Source organism: Lissotriton vulgaris, unplaced genomic scaffold (genome assembly GCF_964263255.1).
Source record: "Lissotriton vulgaris unplaced genomic scaffold, aLisVul1.2 SCAFFOLD_2108, whole genome shotgun sequence".
NCBI classification, from domain to species: domain Eukaryota; kingdom Metazoa; phylum Chordata; class Amphibia; order Caudata; family Salamandridae; genus Lissotriton; species Lissotriton vulgaris.
The window spans coordinates 26,986-44,895 of NW_028241102.1; the positions used below are offsets into that span (position 1 = coordinate 26,986).

General features: G+C 42.0%; 1 protein-coding gene across 1 annotated transcript in view; it reads left to right on the forward strand.

Annotated features, from left to right (window-relative positions):
* Positions 1–1,398: 1,398 nt before the first annotated feature.
* The window catches only part of LOC147672110 (uncharacterized), a gene marked incomplete at its 5' end in the record, with an annotated part of 100,454 nt that continues 83,942 nt past the window's right edge, over positions 1,399–17,910 (forward strand). Inside the window, one exon of the mRNA XM_086948029.1 lies at positions 1,399–1,677. Within this exon, the coding sequence (XP_086804155.1) occupies positions 1,399–1,677 (279 nt within the window). The remainder of the gene's footprint in view (positions 1,678–17,910) is intronic.

Sequence of the window (17,910 nt, forward strand, 5' to 3'; positions counted from 1 at the left end):
AGCCGGGCCGAAGAAGGCTGAAATGCCAGAAACCGGTCCCCGGTAGCTTGTTTCCTTTCTGGTGAAGAATTGGCTTGGTAGTTTAGTCTGCCCTGTTCCCATGATGCACTGGGCCAGGGACAGACTGATTTGCATATAGCCAGGTTCTGAGCTGGGATGGTGCAGTGAGATAAATAACGGTGATGGATCAAGCCCTGATCTTTGGACTGGGTAAGAGTGGTCTGCTTAATTCAGACACTCTGTTCATCACCACCCCCTTTTCCCCTACGAGAGGAGTAGGCCTCACAGCAGTGAAAAACCAATTTAGGTGTTTTTCACTACCAGGACATGCAAAACCTAAAAGTACATGTCCTACCTTTTAATTACACAGCACCCTGTCCTTGGTGCTACCTAGGACCTTCCTAATAGTTACGCTATGTGTAATAAATGGGAAGTTTAAGGTATGGCAAAAATTCCAAGTCGAAGTGGCAGTAAAATGCACACTCAGGCACTGCAATGGCATGCCTGACACAGGTTTGAAAGGCTACTTGTGCAGGTGGCACAACCAGAGCTGCAGACCATCTAGTATTTAGATTATAGGACCTGGATGTATGGTATACCCCTTTACAATGGACTTGCAAGTAAACTAAATATGTCAATTGTATATACACCAATGTTACCATGTTTAGGGGAGAAGTACATGCACTTTAGCACTGGTCAGCAGCGGTAACGTGCTCAGAGTCTTAAGCCAACAAAAAAGTCAGAAAATAGGAGAAGGGAGGCAAAAAGTTTGGGGTGACCATTTTCCAACACTGGTCTAGGAAGATCCTCTGAACTCAATGTAACAAGGGGAGCTGCGCTTTCATGCAGAAGCAAGCCCAGGTACACACTCCATAGGGTTACTTTGGCAGATACATGTGTGTGTATGCTTCAGACAGGATTAGAAATGAAAGAATAGCAGAGAAAGAAGAAGTGAGGGATGGGGTTGACCTCTGGGAACACCATTCAACCTCTGTTTTGCAAACACAAATCTAGCACAAATGTAAATGTTCATGGGGAGCTACACTTAACCCTAATATTTGTTAATAATTCATGTATCTCACTCTGTTTTATGATTTCACTCTGGTACGTTAGCATCCCTTGAGAAAGATCATGCTATGAGGGGCCAATAAGGCTGAAACACCAGCATTCATCAGTGAATTTTTGCACTGCTACTTATTATTCTCGTGACTTGAATATGTGGAGGACATCCATGATGAATGACCTAAGGAAGTTATTGAGGCATTTTCTAGTAAAAGTTTCATCTATCTATAGGTTTCAAATTCTTTTCCATGGACTTTGCTACAGTATATGTTTTGTCAATTTAAGAAAGATAGAGGCTTTCTGGACATTTCATTCATATTTATTTTATTCTATTAGATGCACATGAAGGTGACTTGAACAGTACAGCCAGCACAGTTCCCAAGGATGATGAGCCTGATAGATTGAGCCTGGACTCCTCTCAAGCATCTTTGCTTCCACCTGGGACTGGAAACCTAAAGACACAAGAGACAGACCAGGCTGAGGATAGTAGTCATAGTCCATCCTCTGGATCATCTGTGGAGAACCCCAGTAGACCACCAAATGAGAACAACAACAATAGCAACAAGTGGACCATTCATCAGCTGAAGAAGGACGAGAGAGAGACATTTATGAGGGGTGATGTAAAATAGCACATATTTTATAGTAACTTTACACAAAAAGCATAATCTTGTTATGACCTAGTTCATGATAGGCTTTTCTATGTTCTTTGTTGTACAAATCCTTATATAATGGTTATTTGGAATTATGTGAAGCCACATTGCAATCATTTGAGCAAGGTCTATCTCTTTATCATGTGACTTTCATCATTTCATTAAAAATGAAAGCAGGTATCGGCAATGAATTTTGTTGCCCTTTTGGTTTTTCTTCACTATGCTATCACTGGTATCAAAACCAAGTGGTTGATCTAAAAGCTAATGAAATATTTTCACCATTTATTGACATTAATGTGGTATTTGCACAAAATATTGAGTTGTGAATATCAGGAGCCAGAAGTTTCGAAAAAAAATATTGTGATGCAAAAATGTGATGCAGAAATATCGTTGTCAATAATAATTTTCTCAGATAATTAAAATAGTTGTTAAGAATATTATAGTTGTAACTATTGTTTTCAATAATATGGTTGTAAAGAATATTGTTTTTTAATTATTTTAACGTGTTTTAGTTTATATATTAATTTTGTATAATTGTTATAATTTTGTTTTATATAATTTGTAATTTTGAGTGAGTTAGAATTTTTAATTGTTATTAGTCATTTGTAGCAATGTATCAAGTTGGTGGGTGTGTAGGGAAGCACGTTGGGAAGTCAATTAATTAATAATTAATTATTAAGCATTTCATATTTTTTAAGTAAGTTCATTATGTTTATTATGTAATATTAATTTATTATACTTATATTTTAGGTGTGGGTTGTTAAGTTAGTAGAGATAAAGGGAGGGATGTTTATTATATATTAAATAACAATTAATGCATAATTTATTATTAATTACTTAATTTATTATTAATTATGTAAATTGTGTAATGATCATATATTTTGGGTATATTTTTTGTGCCGCTGCTAGGTTTGTTGGGGTATAGGGTGGAAGGTAATTAAGTAATAATTAACAATTGATTACTAATTTATTATTAATTATTGCATTGATTATTAATTATGTACATTATGTAGCATTGATTTATTTTAGTTATCTTTTAGTTGTGGGTTGTTTGGTTTGTAGGAGTATATGGTGGGAAGTTATTTAAATCATAATTAAAAAATAATAATTAGTAATGTATAATTAAATATGTAATTGATTACATATTTATGTACATTGTGTATTAATTTTATGATGTATTTATATTTGAAGTGTGGGCTGCTAGGTTTGTAAGCTTGTGAGGTGGGAAATAAATTAAGTAATAATTAACAATTATACATAGTTAGGTAATTATGTAATTGTTTTTCAATTATGTAAGTTGTGTTATTTATTTTCATTATATTTTAGCTGTTGGTAGCTAGGTTTGTAAGGGTATAGGATGGAAAATTACTTAAGTAATAATTAAATAAGCAGTATTTTTTAATCGAAAATTAATTATGTAATTGTTTATGAATTTTGTAGATTGAATAATTGTTATTTATTTTTGTAATTCATATGTATTTTATGTTAAAGAACTATATTTATATTTAGAGTTTTATATTCTTTCTAAATCATTAGGGGTATTCAAGTATATAATGTGTTTGGAGTGAATTAGTTTACCTACTATTGCTTAGATTGGAGTGTGTATAATAAATCTTACCGGTCCGAAGTCCAATGCTTTCCCTACTCTTGCACAGACTGGAGTGGGAATAGGAAATGTAAACCCTCTGAAGTCCAATGCTTTCCCTACTGTTCCACAGACTGGACTGGAAATAGTAAATGTTATCCCTTCGAAGTCCAACGCTTTCCAAATCGTCATAGATCCCGTTGATAGAGGCAAACAGTAAGCAGCAATCTGCGCAGTCGGTGAAGGCTTCGGCATCGAACATCTTTACGATGAAGGAGCGGCGTCATCGTTGAGCCACGCTGTCCATCATCCTTGAGCCTGCGCAGTCCATCGGGGTGATGTCTTTGATTGGCTCCTTTGTCGGCATCAAAAGGCAATGTTTGGGTTTTGATAGGTGCAATGTCGTCCCTGCATACATTTTGATGATTCTGGACAGCAGATATCACCTTTCAGGGGCTCAGAACTGGATTGGCACCTCTTGGCAGGACAGGACTCACAGATGGCAGAGTCCCAGTGCTGTTGAAGAGTTGAAAGAAGTCTTTGATGGCCTTCACAGACTGGAGCGGGAATAGTAAATCTGACCCTTCTGAGGTCTAACGCTTTTCCTACTGTTGTACTGACTGGAGTGGGAATAGTAAATTTAACCCCTCCAAAGTCCTACGCTTTTCATATTGTTGCACAGACTGGAGTGTTTATAGTAAATGTAAACCTTACTAAGTCTAATGCTTTCTCTACTGTTGCACAGACTGGAGTGTGAATAGTAAATCTTATCCTCCGAAGTCTAACACTTTCCCTACTGTTGCATAGACTGGAGTGTAAATAGTAAATTTAACCCAACGCTTTCCCCAATGTTGCACAGATTTGTATGGGAATAGTAAATCTTACCCTTCCGAAGGCCAAAGCTTTCCCTCCTGTTGCACAGACTGGAGTGGGAATTGTAGATTTAAATTATTTGAAGTCAGGTGCTATCCCTGCTGTTGCTTATGCTGGAGTAGGAATAGTAAATGTAACTCCTCTAAAGTCCAACACTTTCCCTACTGTTGCACAGACTGAAGAGGGAATAGTAAATCCTACCCCTCTGATGTCCAGTGCTTTCCCTACTGTTGCAAAGACTGGATTGGGAATAGGAAATCTTATCCCTCTGAAGTTCAATGCTTTCCCTACTGTTTCACAGTCTGGAGTGGGAATATTAAATTTAACCCCTCCGAAGTCTAACACTTTCCCTACTATTGCACAGACTGTAGTGGGAATAGTAAAATTAACCCCTTCGAAGTTCAGTGCATTCCCTACTGTTGCACAGATTGGATTTGGAATAGTAAATTTAACCCCTCTGAAGTCCAACCTTTCCCAATTGTTGTGCTGTTTAGAGTGGTAGAAATATATTTCGCCACTTTAAAGCCCTAAAATTTTTCTACTGTTTTATAAACTGGAGTGGGAATAGTAAATCTATAATTCCTAGACTCCAATACATTTCCTAATATTCGTCAAATATATACTTTTAAATATGTGTTTATAATTTTAATTTTTATAGCATTTGTTTATGGTTTTAATTCCCTCCTTCAACATATAACCAAAACACGTCAGGACAATATGCTTTAAAGCAAGCTGCCACTTAGTTATGTAATTTTATTAAAATGCTTATCTATATTAACACACCCATTATATACCCGTGATCAAGGTCTTAGCTAGACCGAAACGAGTAGGGATCTGTTGGTCTCTGTAAGATGAAATAAAGGAAACTATTTACCTGACCCGTGAGTGCAATCCGCCTTCTTTCAGAAGGTTGTGGTTGATGTGAATACAGCGGAACTGCACCGCCATAGAAGTGTGGTTAATGTGGTAAATAAAAACGTATTATTTACGCTGTCGGAATTTCTATAGTTACCAAAGAAAGGTAATACATAAAATGAGGAGCAGAGTCCGTGGTCTTCGAGTTTTAAGGGTTTTATTCCAGAATTCGAGTTAAGGGAGAGCTCCTTCACCAAGCGGGTTCAGGAGTAGTCTGCTTTACTTGGAACATAACAGCACTTATATACATTATGAGTACAATCAAAAAGAAGGAGTTCCCCGGACTTGATTCAATCATTCATGATGTAATCATACGGAAGACATAGCATGCTTGTTCTCATTTAAAGAATAATTTGAATTACATTTAGACATAGACAAACACATTGCAGCGGGGTGATTGTGGTGACAAGTTACAGAGTTACTAGTGTCTGGGGACAGAGAATCGAGGTATTGTTACAGGGTCATTTCTGTCGGAAAGGTAAAGAGGGCGAGGCATTGTGTGCTCCTTGCTTCCACACAAGGGCGGTGATGTTTCACAATGGTATGTGTGTGCAGCTGAGGAGAAGGAGAATGGGCCGTGGTTAACTATTCTTCTTCGTGGCTGTCTCATGTGCTTGATCAGGTTTTCTCTTGATTGTGGACCCAACCCATGGCTGCCCCCGCAAGCTGATAGATCATTGATGAGCGAAAGCTGCTCGTTCCGTGATAGAAATTAGGGAGGGGGGGTTTTGGCGAGGCAACCATCTAACTGATTCCGTTCTTGCTTTAAGGGAAAATATCGAACGGGACGGAAACCCGTAAGATACATGATGGCTGGCCATCATTCTTTGCGTGTGCCATTATTATGAGGAAAAAAACAGGCAAGAGAGGGGTATAACAGGATTTGTGCTTGAAGTAGAAAAATCGGCTTGCCTGGTCGATGTTAGGGTGGATAGGGTGCATGATGGGACACCAGGGAGAAAAAGGGAGTTTTTAGTCAACTTTCCACATTCCCTCCTTGTCCCATAGAAACCCTATTACAGAAATTCTTAATCAATTTCTATATTCATTAGGTCGTACACTTGTTCTTGCAACATAATCATTTCATTTTTCTTTCCTCTGTTTCGTGGACGAGGAGTACAGGTAGTGGCACACAGTCCACAAAGGGCGGGGCCACACTGGACACAGAGGCAACAGGTGAAAATAGTGGCCAAAGCGAGGCCCAGGACTGTTAGTGCCTTCCACCCCCAGGTGGACAGGAGGTCCCACAACCAGCCGGTCAGGGACCATGTACCAGTGTCCATATCCAATTTGTCGGATAGTACATGGAGGTGGGATATAGCAGAGTAAACTGATGGGGCGTTGTCTGGAATAAATACACAGCAACTGGACCCTATCACCTTACACACACCACCACGGTCGGCTAACAGGACATCTAAAACTATACGGTGCTGCAGTGTCATGAGTCTGTCTGCAGCTACCTCAGCTGTAATGTTATTTAAGGCACCAGTTGTTTCGTCTATGGCGGCCTGAACTACACGAGTCAGTTGCCGGATGTGGCGACTATTTGTCATAGGTCCCCAGAAAGGGAGAAAACCTTTAAAGAAGTCTCCAACTTCTTGTCCTGCAGTATCTTCTGCATCTATGACCCCCATTCGTTGTCTTTTAACTTAGGTCAGAGGGTCAACCAGGTGGTAATTGGCAGGGGCTGTGTAAGTTGGTGGTAAAAGGAATGCGATGTAGCACTTTCCAGACCAGCCTTGAGGCAACCAAGTGCGTGCATGGGGTCCACAGATGAAATAGGTGTTTGGGGAAGTTACTATGGTCGGAAAATCGGGAGCGTGTCCTATCACACTCGCTGTTCCCCATTACTTCCCCCTTTCCCTTTCCTCTTATAGAAAACAGGCCGTTTTGCGGTACTACCCAACCTCCTTGATCTGTCTGTCTTTGATTGACAGAAAACATTTCCCTGAAGGAAGCGATGTCATGGAACTGAGAGTAACTGATATTTTCGTGATCTTCGGCCCTTCCCCAGGTCACAGTAAGATCCACCATTTTAGAAACAGCCTTTACTATTTTTGTCTTTACTTCGTTCCAATTACTCTCGTTTTTCAATTTTGTCGGGGGAATGTTTCTGACTGAGGCAGAAAATATCATAGCTAGTGCATATAGGCGGACCCTGAATAACCGAACGGGAGGGAGAAAAAGGGCATTCCCTTATGTACGGAATGTGGCATCAAGCCACAAACCCAACAGTTTGTCTTGTTGACTATGAGCTGGTGTTTATGGAGAGTGGAAATGAATGTGTTTTATTTATAAATTCCTTTCTTCTGTCCTCGAGGTGTAGGGGAAGATCAACATGGGAATGCATAGTGGTATTCTTTACAAGTGTGGAAGAATGTGGAGGGAAAACTGTATATAAAATCCAACCCAGAAAGGCTGCTACACAGCAAACAAGTAGCATTATTATTAGAAAAATCGAGAACTTGCTATGCAGTAATTTTACATAATTAGTCCTTTTCAATTTGCGCATCATGTCATTTCTCCTCATATTGTCTATTAATTTAATATCAAAATGTATCTGTACACGAGATCAAAACGCTTCCCAGCAGCCGCTTCACCAAGAGCTTGTTCCTGGGCTTAATTAGCCACCGGTTCGTTACGATCAGGTGTAATGTTTTTAGTCTATTTTTGGGGAGATCGCAGCCGCGATCTGTATTCCTGTTGAGGAGTGGGTTCTGGAAGTGGCGAAATGTTATTTATATCCGGGGCGTTTATAGCCGTTGAACAGGGCACAGTGTCTGTTGGTGTTGGTCAAAAAAATTTGTTGCAGGGGCTAGCGTGGAGCCACCCTTTACGTCCTTCTACTTTGACGGCCGTCCTCGTGGTCAGGAGAACTAATTTGGGAGCCGTCCACCTTTTCTCCAGGGGGCTGGTACGATCGAAGTTCCGTACAAGTATCCAATCACTGGGCTTGATGGTGTGTTCCTCAGGTGTGGTGTGATCTGGAAATGCTGCTGTAACCTGTGAACGACAAGAGTGGAGTGCAGACATCAAGGAAGCCAGGTAATCTGTCAACATGTTAGAGTCAATTTCAGTTAGTTTCCTAGGAGAAAGGACACCCCAAATGTTAGGAGGTCTCCCGAATGTTATTTCGAAAGGGGACAGGCCCGTCCGGGAATGTGCCACCATCCGCATGTAAATGAGAGCGACCGGGAGGGCAGTGACCCAGTCTATCCCTTTTTCTGCACATACTTTGGCTAGTTTCGTTTTCAAGGTTTGGTTGTGTCGCTCTACCAGGCCAGCTGCTTGAGGGTGTCGGACACAATGAAATCTCCAGAAATATCCCAATAGAAGAAAAACAGCCTCCATTAGTTTGGAAGAGAAAGGCTGTCCATTGTCTGAATAGATGACCCTTGGTAACCCATACCTGGGGAAAAATTCTCTCACTAATTGCTTAGCAGTTGTCTGGACAACATAGTCTGGGACGGGGTATGCTTCAGTCCATCGTGTCAGTGTACACACTACCACTAGTACATATTTGTATCCTCTACATCTGTCCATTTGGATATAATCCATTTGGAGGACTTCGAAAGGATGATCAGGGGGCTGGAATCCACCCTGTTCTACTGGTACTCCTTTACCAGGATTGAATTGGCAACATATCATACAAGTTTTTACTTTTTGTTTGGCTGCAGCTCTTAGATGTTTGTTAAACCAGATGTTCCGTAAACTGTCTAGCATACCTTTTTCGCCTAGGTGAGCGGGGCTATGGACCGTGTCAATTATGACTTGTACCATAGAGTCAGGAAGGAACCATACTGCTTGGTCCTTGGTCATCCAACCCTGATCAGTCTGTACCCCTCCTTGTTCAGTCCATTTCTTTATTTCATCTGCGGTGGCATGTGTCTGTATGTCTTGCACATCTTTCAAGGGGTCTCTTATTACCATACTGACAGTCTGTGTTGGTAACTGAGAGTCTGTTGTGTTCGCTGGACTCTGGGCTGTCTGTTTAGCAGTCCGGTCCGCTAAGTCATTTCCTTTAGATATGGTGTCTGTAGCTTTGGTATGTGCTTTGCACTTCAGAATAGCTATGTCTGTAGGTAGGTGTATGGCATCTAGTAGGGCTTGAATCAGGGGACCATGTTGTATTTTGGCCCCATGTGAGGTAAGAAAACCTCTTTCTCGCCACAACTCTCCAAAATTATGAACTACACCAAATGCATATTTGGAATCGGTATAGATGTTAACTTTCAATTGTTTTGCCCATATGCAGGCCTGTGTCAGAGCTATGAGCTCTGCTGCTTGGGCTGACAGGATGTCTATTCTTTGTGTCTCTATAATCTTACAGTCCGTTGTTACTGCATAGGCTGCCACTAACTCTCCAGCGCTTGTTCTCATGCACGATCCATCCACATAAAGTGTTACATCAGGATCTGGGAGTGCAACATCTGTTAGGTCTTGTCTTGGTTTTGTCACTACATCGATCATCTCCACACAGTCAAGTTGTGTCGTGCCATCTGAGCTTGAGGGCAAAAGGGTAGCAGGGTTCAATATGTTGCATCGTCTTATCTCTATGTGTGGCTGGAAGAGCGTTAGTTCGTATCCTGTCAGTCTTGCTACAGTCAGGTGTTGTGTCTGAGTTCTGTTTAGAAGGACTTCCACAGCATGTGGCACTTGTACTATCAGGGGGTGTCCCAACACTATTGAATCACTTTGTCTTATGGCCAGGGCTGTAGCCACAACGGATTTCAGACATGCAGGCAAAGCTTGTGCTACGGGGTCCAATGTGCTAGAAAAATAAGCACAGGGTCTATTTCTTCCTGCTTGGTCTTGTGTGAGGACAGATAGTGCTATTCCGTCACGTTCTGTCACGAACAAGGTAAAATGCTTGCTGTAATTCGGGGTGGCCAAAACTGGTGCTTGACACAGAGCTAGTTTTAGAGCTTCAAATGCTTGGGAGTGTTCTGATGTCCAAGGGAGAGTGGTAGGAATGGCTGCTTCCACTGTAGTTAGCTGTATGAGTGGCTTGACTATGTGGGCATACTGAGGGATCCATTGTCTGCAATATGAAGTGAGACCAATGAATGCACGCACTTCTTTTTGTGTCTTTGGCTGTTAAATTGTTGAAATCAATTGGACTCGTTCTTGTGTCAGTTGCCTACCCTCCTTGGACCTAGCAACAAGAAAATTGCCCCCTTTCTCAGTAAATTTAAGTGTAGACCAAATAAACAAATTAATTAAATCTGGTCCGGTATATTTATTTATACCTTTTACTTTTTTTCTTTATACAAAACAACTTTCAAAAAAATGGCAGAAAGAGGATACACAATACAAAAGACAATTAACAATCTTATTCAATAATACTTGACACAAAAATGCTTTACAAAAATATTCGAAAAAAAACATCAACATTACATCCAACAAACGATCCACATTACAGTATAACAAAATCTGTAATACATTAATTCATTTCATAATCAAAATTATTTTCATGAAAAGAGCCAGTTCATTATAAGAGCGAAAAACGCATGTATCAGTTTTATTCTAGAACAAACTGGATGTTGTGATTAGCTCTTGCAGGGGTTGCCGACGCGTTTCAAGTTCGGACCATTAATGTCCAAACCATCATCAGGGCTCTGTTATTTGTCTAATGGGATGTAGAAAAACAAAGTTTTAATACAACCAGTTGCCTCTTTTTTTGTTTGTAACCACACCGTTTGGGTAAAAATGATGGAAGTACCTGTATCTTCCTACGTCGTTGAGCTTGCTTGGCTTCTAATAATGGACCCAAGTCTTGTCTTCGGGTCTCATCTGGGAACGCTTTTGCACAAAAACAATCTAGGGATTGAGTGAAAGGTTTTCATATTTACTAATCATGGTTCTAGAATTTTACAAGATCTTACGAAAATTCTTCGGTAACTTTAAGAACAGCCCATACCTTAATTTAAGCGGTCTTGCGATGCAAAAAGGAGGGTGCAGAGGGATATCTTTTTCTTTGTCTTTTGGATCTATATAAACAACACAATACCTGCTTGTAATACCCCATTGTGTCAAAATTAAAAAAGGTTGACTGATCTAGATCATGTGCCTTTCCTACCTGAACTACAGGTTACCGGGAACTCGCTTCCTCTTCTCAATTGATGGCGTCTACCTGTTTGGGCAATATGCGTATAAGTACATGCTTTATTAAGAAGTTTTACACTCGATGCATCTAACATTGAGCCCAGAACGCAGTAGCGCTCATACCTGTCAAGACGCAAATCGAGGCGCCGCCTCTCGCCCCCTGTCCACTGCTCCAGCCGGGGCTGTAGATATTACGGAATCACTATTGCTTCAAGATATTTCGTCCTTCTATTTTTGCACTTCAGTGGATTTTACTGTATAGAAAAGAAGGAGGAAACCATTATCAGTTACCTCGCGGTACTTGCGGTGTACAAAACCGCCGCATTTACAGCCGGTTGCATTACCTGTAGCAGCAGGCTGTTTCTCTTGCTTACAAACGGTGCTTCCCACTCGCTTCCCTGTTCGCATATGAGGCCCGCGGCCATCTTGCTTATACTTAAAACAAACGATTGCAGGGGCTGTTGCATTCTGGGATTTGAAGTTTTGATTAAAAATGTGTGGAACTTGCTCTTCAATCTTAAAAAAAGGAGGAATCACATTGACACTTGGGGATTGCAGGAGTGTTTTTGTGGAGACAATTAGATATTAGTTTATTAGGGTTGGTACTATTTGCTTGTTGGCGGCAAAGGGCCGTGTTTGCAGTGACAGCCAGGCAGTATGGCGTAAAGGCTCAGATTCTTGACAACTCTGACATATTATTCAAGCCAGTCATTATACAATTAAATTTTAGAATGAGGTAAGCTTCTTTCTCAAGTAATAGCTTATCAATGTCTGCAGGGCGCTGTAGGTGACTCATTGTTTGAAGAACGGACCACCTGAAGTCATTTTCATTGTGGGACATTTCCACGAAATGTTCAACCATTGGGGCTGTGATTATTTTCTTTTTAATCCTTGACCTATGTTGTCCTATTCGAAGGTTGACCTGTTGGTTTGTTTTGCCTATATAGATCTTGAGGCATGGGCAAATGATCACATAAATTACGTTTTTCGTTTTACAATTTGAAAAACCAAGATGTTTCCATTTCACTCCTTGATGTTGGAACTCAATCCCTTCAATAGTGCTACCACATGACACACAATTACCGCATCTGTGATGTCCTTCTATTGGTTTCATGTCCCATAGCGCCCGGAGATCATGCTTTGGTTGGGACTTTGGAAGGTCTGCTCTCACAATTTGTTGCCCCACACTACGATTATTTTTGTATGCGAAGATGGGGTGCGGGAAAGGGCATTCCAGCTCTTCCAGCAAGTGCCAGTTTTTGAGAACCGCTTGTCTTAGCTTATGCGTGTCAGGGCCAAAGGTGGTGACGCATACCAATCGGTCCAATTCCTTTTTCTCCTTAACTTGTAGTAAAGTTTCTCGAGGAGTAAATCTAGCCCTCCTGTAGGAATTCTTCAAAAGCTTCCGTGGATATCCCCTGTGGATCATCTCATTGCAGAATGTCAGGGCATGCTGATCATAATCTCCTATCTCGGAGCAATTTCTCCGGATGCGTAACATTTGCCCATATGGCAAATTCGCCTTAGGACTTCTGGGATGGTAACTTTTGTGGTGGAGAATCGTGTTCTTGTCAGTCGTTTTTCTATACAGGGATGTTTTTAATTTGCCTTCTTCGCAGGTGACTTCAACATCCAAAAATGTCATACACGTAGTGCTAGTCTCTATAGAGAATTTAATATCTCTATGTCTATTGTTGATCCAATCAAGGAACGCCAAGAGTTCGGTCTGGCTCCCCTGCCACAGGAGCCAGACGTCATCTTTGTACCGCCACCATTGTATGATACTGTTCTTATATGGGTTATTATTCTCTACAAACATGGACTCATATTGTGCCATATAGAGCACTGCCTCCTTGGACAGCAAGTGTCCTAAGTAAGCCACTTGCTGTGCTCAGAACTGCAATTTTGAGGGAGACACCTTGTGACCTTTGTCTGTCAGGAAATGTAGAGCTGTGAGAGATGCCTTTTCACAATCTTGTTCTGTCCTTGCTGTGATGAGAATGTCATCTACATACTGTATCAATGCTGTGTTGGTAGGCATATTGATACTGTCAAGTTGTCTTTTTAGTGTTTGGCTGTAAATGCTTGGACTTTCTGTATAGCCTTGGGGAGCTCTAGTGAACCTGAAACTCCGTCCTTTTAAACTGAATCCGAATAGATATTGACTGTCGGGATGTATAGGAATGCTGAAAAACGCATTCTTCAAGTCGATGACTGTGAAAAATGCAGCTTCGGGGTCTATGGCAGTCAATAGTGAGGAAATATCTGGGACCACTGGACATTGTGGGATCACACATTTGTTCAGCTCTCGAAGATCAACCACCAGTCGGTAGACCGGGGGTGCCTGAGGGTCAGTCCTTTTGAGGACTGGAAGAACTGGAGAATTACAAACATTTGAATCCGTCTCTATCACCACTCCATGTTCTATGAGTTCTTGAATTATTTTTAGTAAGGCTTGTTCAGCCTCGGGTGGAATCTTATACTGTCGTATACGGGGTAGGACTACTCCCTCCTTGAGTGTGACTTGATGTGGGGTAATGTCCATGTATCCGACATCAGTCGAGCTTTTTGCCCACAAATGTTGTGGGATGTCATTTAGTCTGGGGTCGAATTCTTTGACTGTGAAATGTCCTTTGAAATCTCGTAGAAACACTTTTATTCCTTCCGGTGAACAGCATATTACTGCTCCTTGTTCTTTAAGTGTCTTAATTCCTAGTAAATTCTCTGGGCACGTTTCTGTAAGGACTAGATCAGTAGTACATGTCAGAGGACCCACTCCTAAAGAGACTTGTTCAGATACTTTATTTATGATCGGTTTTCCTGAAAAGCCCAGAGATATATTATGTGAGCCAGAGAGAGGAACCTCTGGGACTTCCTTATGACTTATGGTAGTCCTACTCGCCCCCGTGTCTATGAGGAATTGTCTGTCTTGTCCCAGTAAGTGGGCTTGTACATATGGACCTTTCTGATCCACTGGAACTGGGATAAGGGGCAAGTCACTTTCTCTCTCAAGGCTGTCTCATGCATATGGTTCAAACTCGGGGTAATCTGACTGTGCGTACTGGTACATCTGTGTGGCAGCGGCAGCAGGCGTCCGAACCTGTGGAGGTGTAATAGTCTGGGGCTGCTGAGTGTTACCTGGTCTTGGAGTGTGAGGGCGTTCTTTCATCTTTCCTGTCGCTATGTTGTGTTTCAGGACTGGACATTCCCTCACAAAATGGCCCTGTTGCTTGCAGTAGTTGCAAGTACCTTTATTGGCCCCTACGTTACCTTTGGGGCCCGTGTTTACTGGTGCCGTCTGTGCAACCAGTACCTTCATTTTGGTGTCTTTTACTCGTTTCTTTTCTTGTTCCTGTTCTTCCCTTATTCTGTTGTGGTGGTACTGTAACATTTGTAGCATTTGTGAAGCACTATTTGCTTGCCAGGTACTCTCAATTTTTAACACTCTATTTCTGATGGGGGGTAAGGCGTTGCCCACCAATTTGGATACAAAAAGATGAGGTTATGCCTTGCTACTATGTGCGAGTCCACTATTTATAGAGAAACATTTCTCCAACCTGGTGTAATAATCACCCGTATCCTCGTCTGGCTTTTGTTTACAGGCAGAAATGGCATCCCAATCTTCCTTTTTCGTTGTCAATGATAGAGGCAAGACCTGTATGAGGAGACTGGGCAATTCTTTTACGCATTCACCTAGACCTTCACCTGGTTTTCTGTCTGTCTCTTCTTTTTCTAGGGCAGTCCACGTAATCTTTTTACCACCCACCTCCCAGTCCTTTTCCTTCAATTTGTCAAATATGCCTGTAGGTAGAATTACTTTAAGTAGTATTATTATATCTGGATATGTAAAACTACCCATTTGGAGGATATCCTTCAACTCTCTATGAAATCCTCCAGGATCTTTTTCGTGAGAGGGCAACATTTTCTTCATTTCCAATATTTCTAACTTGGTGAGGGGCGTGTACACATGTATTCGTTGCAATGTACCATCTGGCTGTTGTATGGGGTGGACTTCTCGTAAAGGGTATTGGCCTATACTGTAAGGTTCATGATCTGATGAAGCTAAGGTAAGTTGTAGGTAACGGAAGCGCAAGTCCAGAATGGTATTGATCAATTCCGGTCCCCGAGACCTCCATCTATCTGTCACTACTTCCTGTAACAATTTGTATAGCTTATCTGGTCGGTGGAAGTTATTCTCGTATAATGTAGCCAGGTGTTGGACCATATAAATACCTGCTAGCCGTTGTTCTGCTCGGGGAAGAGCCAGAATCATTTGCGCTACTATATCTGGGCCATATACCCGGTGCTGTGATATCCAATGGGTGGCAGACCGGGCCAATTCTTTTTCTTGTTGGGTAAGGGGAGGCTCATTGTCAATCCACTCATCTAGGGCTCTTTCGGTGGACTGAAAAAGGTCCTCCGAAGAAGGATCTAATCTTTTAACTTTCTGCGACACTCGCGGGGTTCGCCACTTGGAGCCATGACAATGTTGGGCTACACCCAGGAAATTCATTCTACCTAGTGTCGGACCCTCATCTTCCTCTGAGTCGTCCTCCTGTGCAACTTTTTCAGAGTGAATAGTGACAATTTTCTTAACCAGTCTTTTAGTTATTTTGTCGATCTGATGTCCCAGATCGTGTGCCCCTCTGTGTACCTGATCACTAAGGTCTATTAACTCAGAGTCTACGCTCCCATTACCCGGGTCTAGTTCCCGGATCAAACAATTTATGATGAACCGCAGGAGCAGTCCCCTGACAGGAACTTTCCTGTTTTTCATGACTTGGACCAGAGTATCCGGACCTTCCCCTGTTCGTATGAATTCGTAAACTCTATCCAAATGCTTCGTTATATCAGGAACCTTTTGGAGTTGACTCAGGGCTCGTCTTAATCTTTCTGATATCGTGGCCATTGGACCATTACCGGGTTCGAGGTCATAAGGACACTCAAGAGGTGGGACATCGTCTTTATCCTCAGCCCCGTTCCCGGGCACTCCTGAATCAGAGGTGGAACCACCGGCTACTAGTTCAGGAGCACGTGTAGACGGGCGTGCTCTAGGCATGTTAACATAAGCGGGGGTGGTTCGGACAAATAGGCAGGGAGAAAATTGTCGGGAACAGTGGGAATTACTTTCACTGATGATTTGGGATGTTCTTCTAAAATTTCTTCTGACAAAACGGGATAAATGCCAGTAACAAGGGCGCTTCTCTCCCTATCTGTCTGTTCGGCTAAGACCTTCTCGCCTTCTTCCTGTAATTGCTTTTCTTTAGCCTGCTCCGACATTCTCTTACTTTTCTCGACTTTCCCTAGTTCTTTCTGGGCCCTCCTATGTGCTTCCTTACGCCATAACTCAATGGCTTCTGTCTATGAGGGCCCGCCTTTCTTTTCCATAACTCTTCTTCCACTCTCATAATACATTCCATGTCCCATGTACCTGTGGCAGGCCATCCATACACCATTTCTAATTTCTCTGTATAGTCTACCCAAAGGTCTAAGAACAATATGGCACCCAGTCCATGTTTGTTATACATGAAATGTCCAGGCGTATCTCTAGGCGGGACTTTAACTGGTTTCTCTAATAGATTCTTTTTGGTGCCTATCGTACGTAACTTGGAAAACAGAGGCATTTTTAAACTCAACCAATTATGGTTTAAAAAACTTGAAATATACAAAAACACTTTATACACTAGAATATAGTGCAACCATACCGGTTCCACGAATGAGACTCGTCTTTACCGTGTTCCAAAAATGGAACCCGTCTTTATACTTTCCCAGTGGTACTCACCAAGAAGCAAAACTTGAAGACCTGGTTATCGGACTCTTGACGCTTGGGCAGGAATATCGGGGCTCCAAAGACCTCGGACTCGGCGCTCTCACAGCTCGGGCTCTGGGTTGGGACGCTCCGCTATCTTCTTCACCGCCTCGTGTGGATGATCAGTCGCAGTCTGTCTCCTCCTCGTCTCGAGGGAGTTTAGCGGGAACACCCCGCCGTTGTGCACTTGAAGTCCGACGAAAGTATGGAAGGGACAAGGACCCGACTTACATCGCCGGCGCGTAGGGAAGAGGGAGCGTCCCTGTTCAGGCGCCAATTAATGTGGTAAATAAAAACTTATTATTTACGCTGTCGGAATTTCTATAGTTACCAAAGAAAGGTAATACATAAAATGAGGAGCAGAGTCCGTGGTCTTCGAGTTTGAAGGGTTTTATTCCAGAACTCGAGTTAAGGGAGAGCTCCTTCACCAACCGGGTTCAGGAGTAGTCTGCTTTACTTGGAACATAACAGCACTTATATACATTATGAGTACAATCAAAAAGAAGGAGTTCCCAGGACTTGATTCAATCATTCATGATGTAATCATACGGAAACATAGCATGCTTGTTCTCATTTAAAGAATAACTTGAATTACATTTAGACATAGACATACACATTGCATCGGGGTGATTGTGGTGACAAGTTACAGAGTTACTAGTGTCTGGGGACAGAGAATCGAGGTATTGTTACAGGGTCATTTCTGTCGGAAAGGTAAAGAGGGCGAGGCATTGTGTGCTCCTTGCTTCCACACAAGGGCGGTGATGTTTCACAATGGTATGTGTGTGCAGCTGAGGAGAAGGAGAATGGGCCGTGGTTAACTATTCTTCTTCATGGCTGTCTCGTGTGCTTGATCAGGTTTTCTCTCGATTGTTGACCCAACCCGGGCTGCCCCCGCAAGCGGAGAGATCATT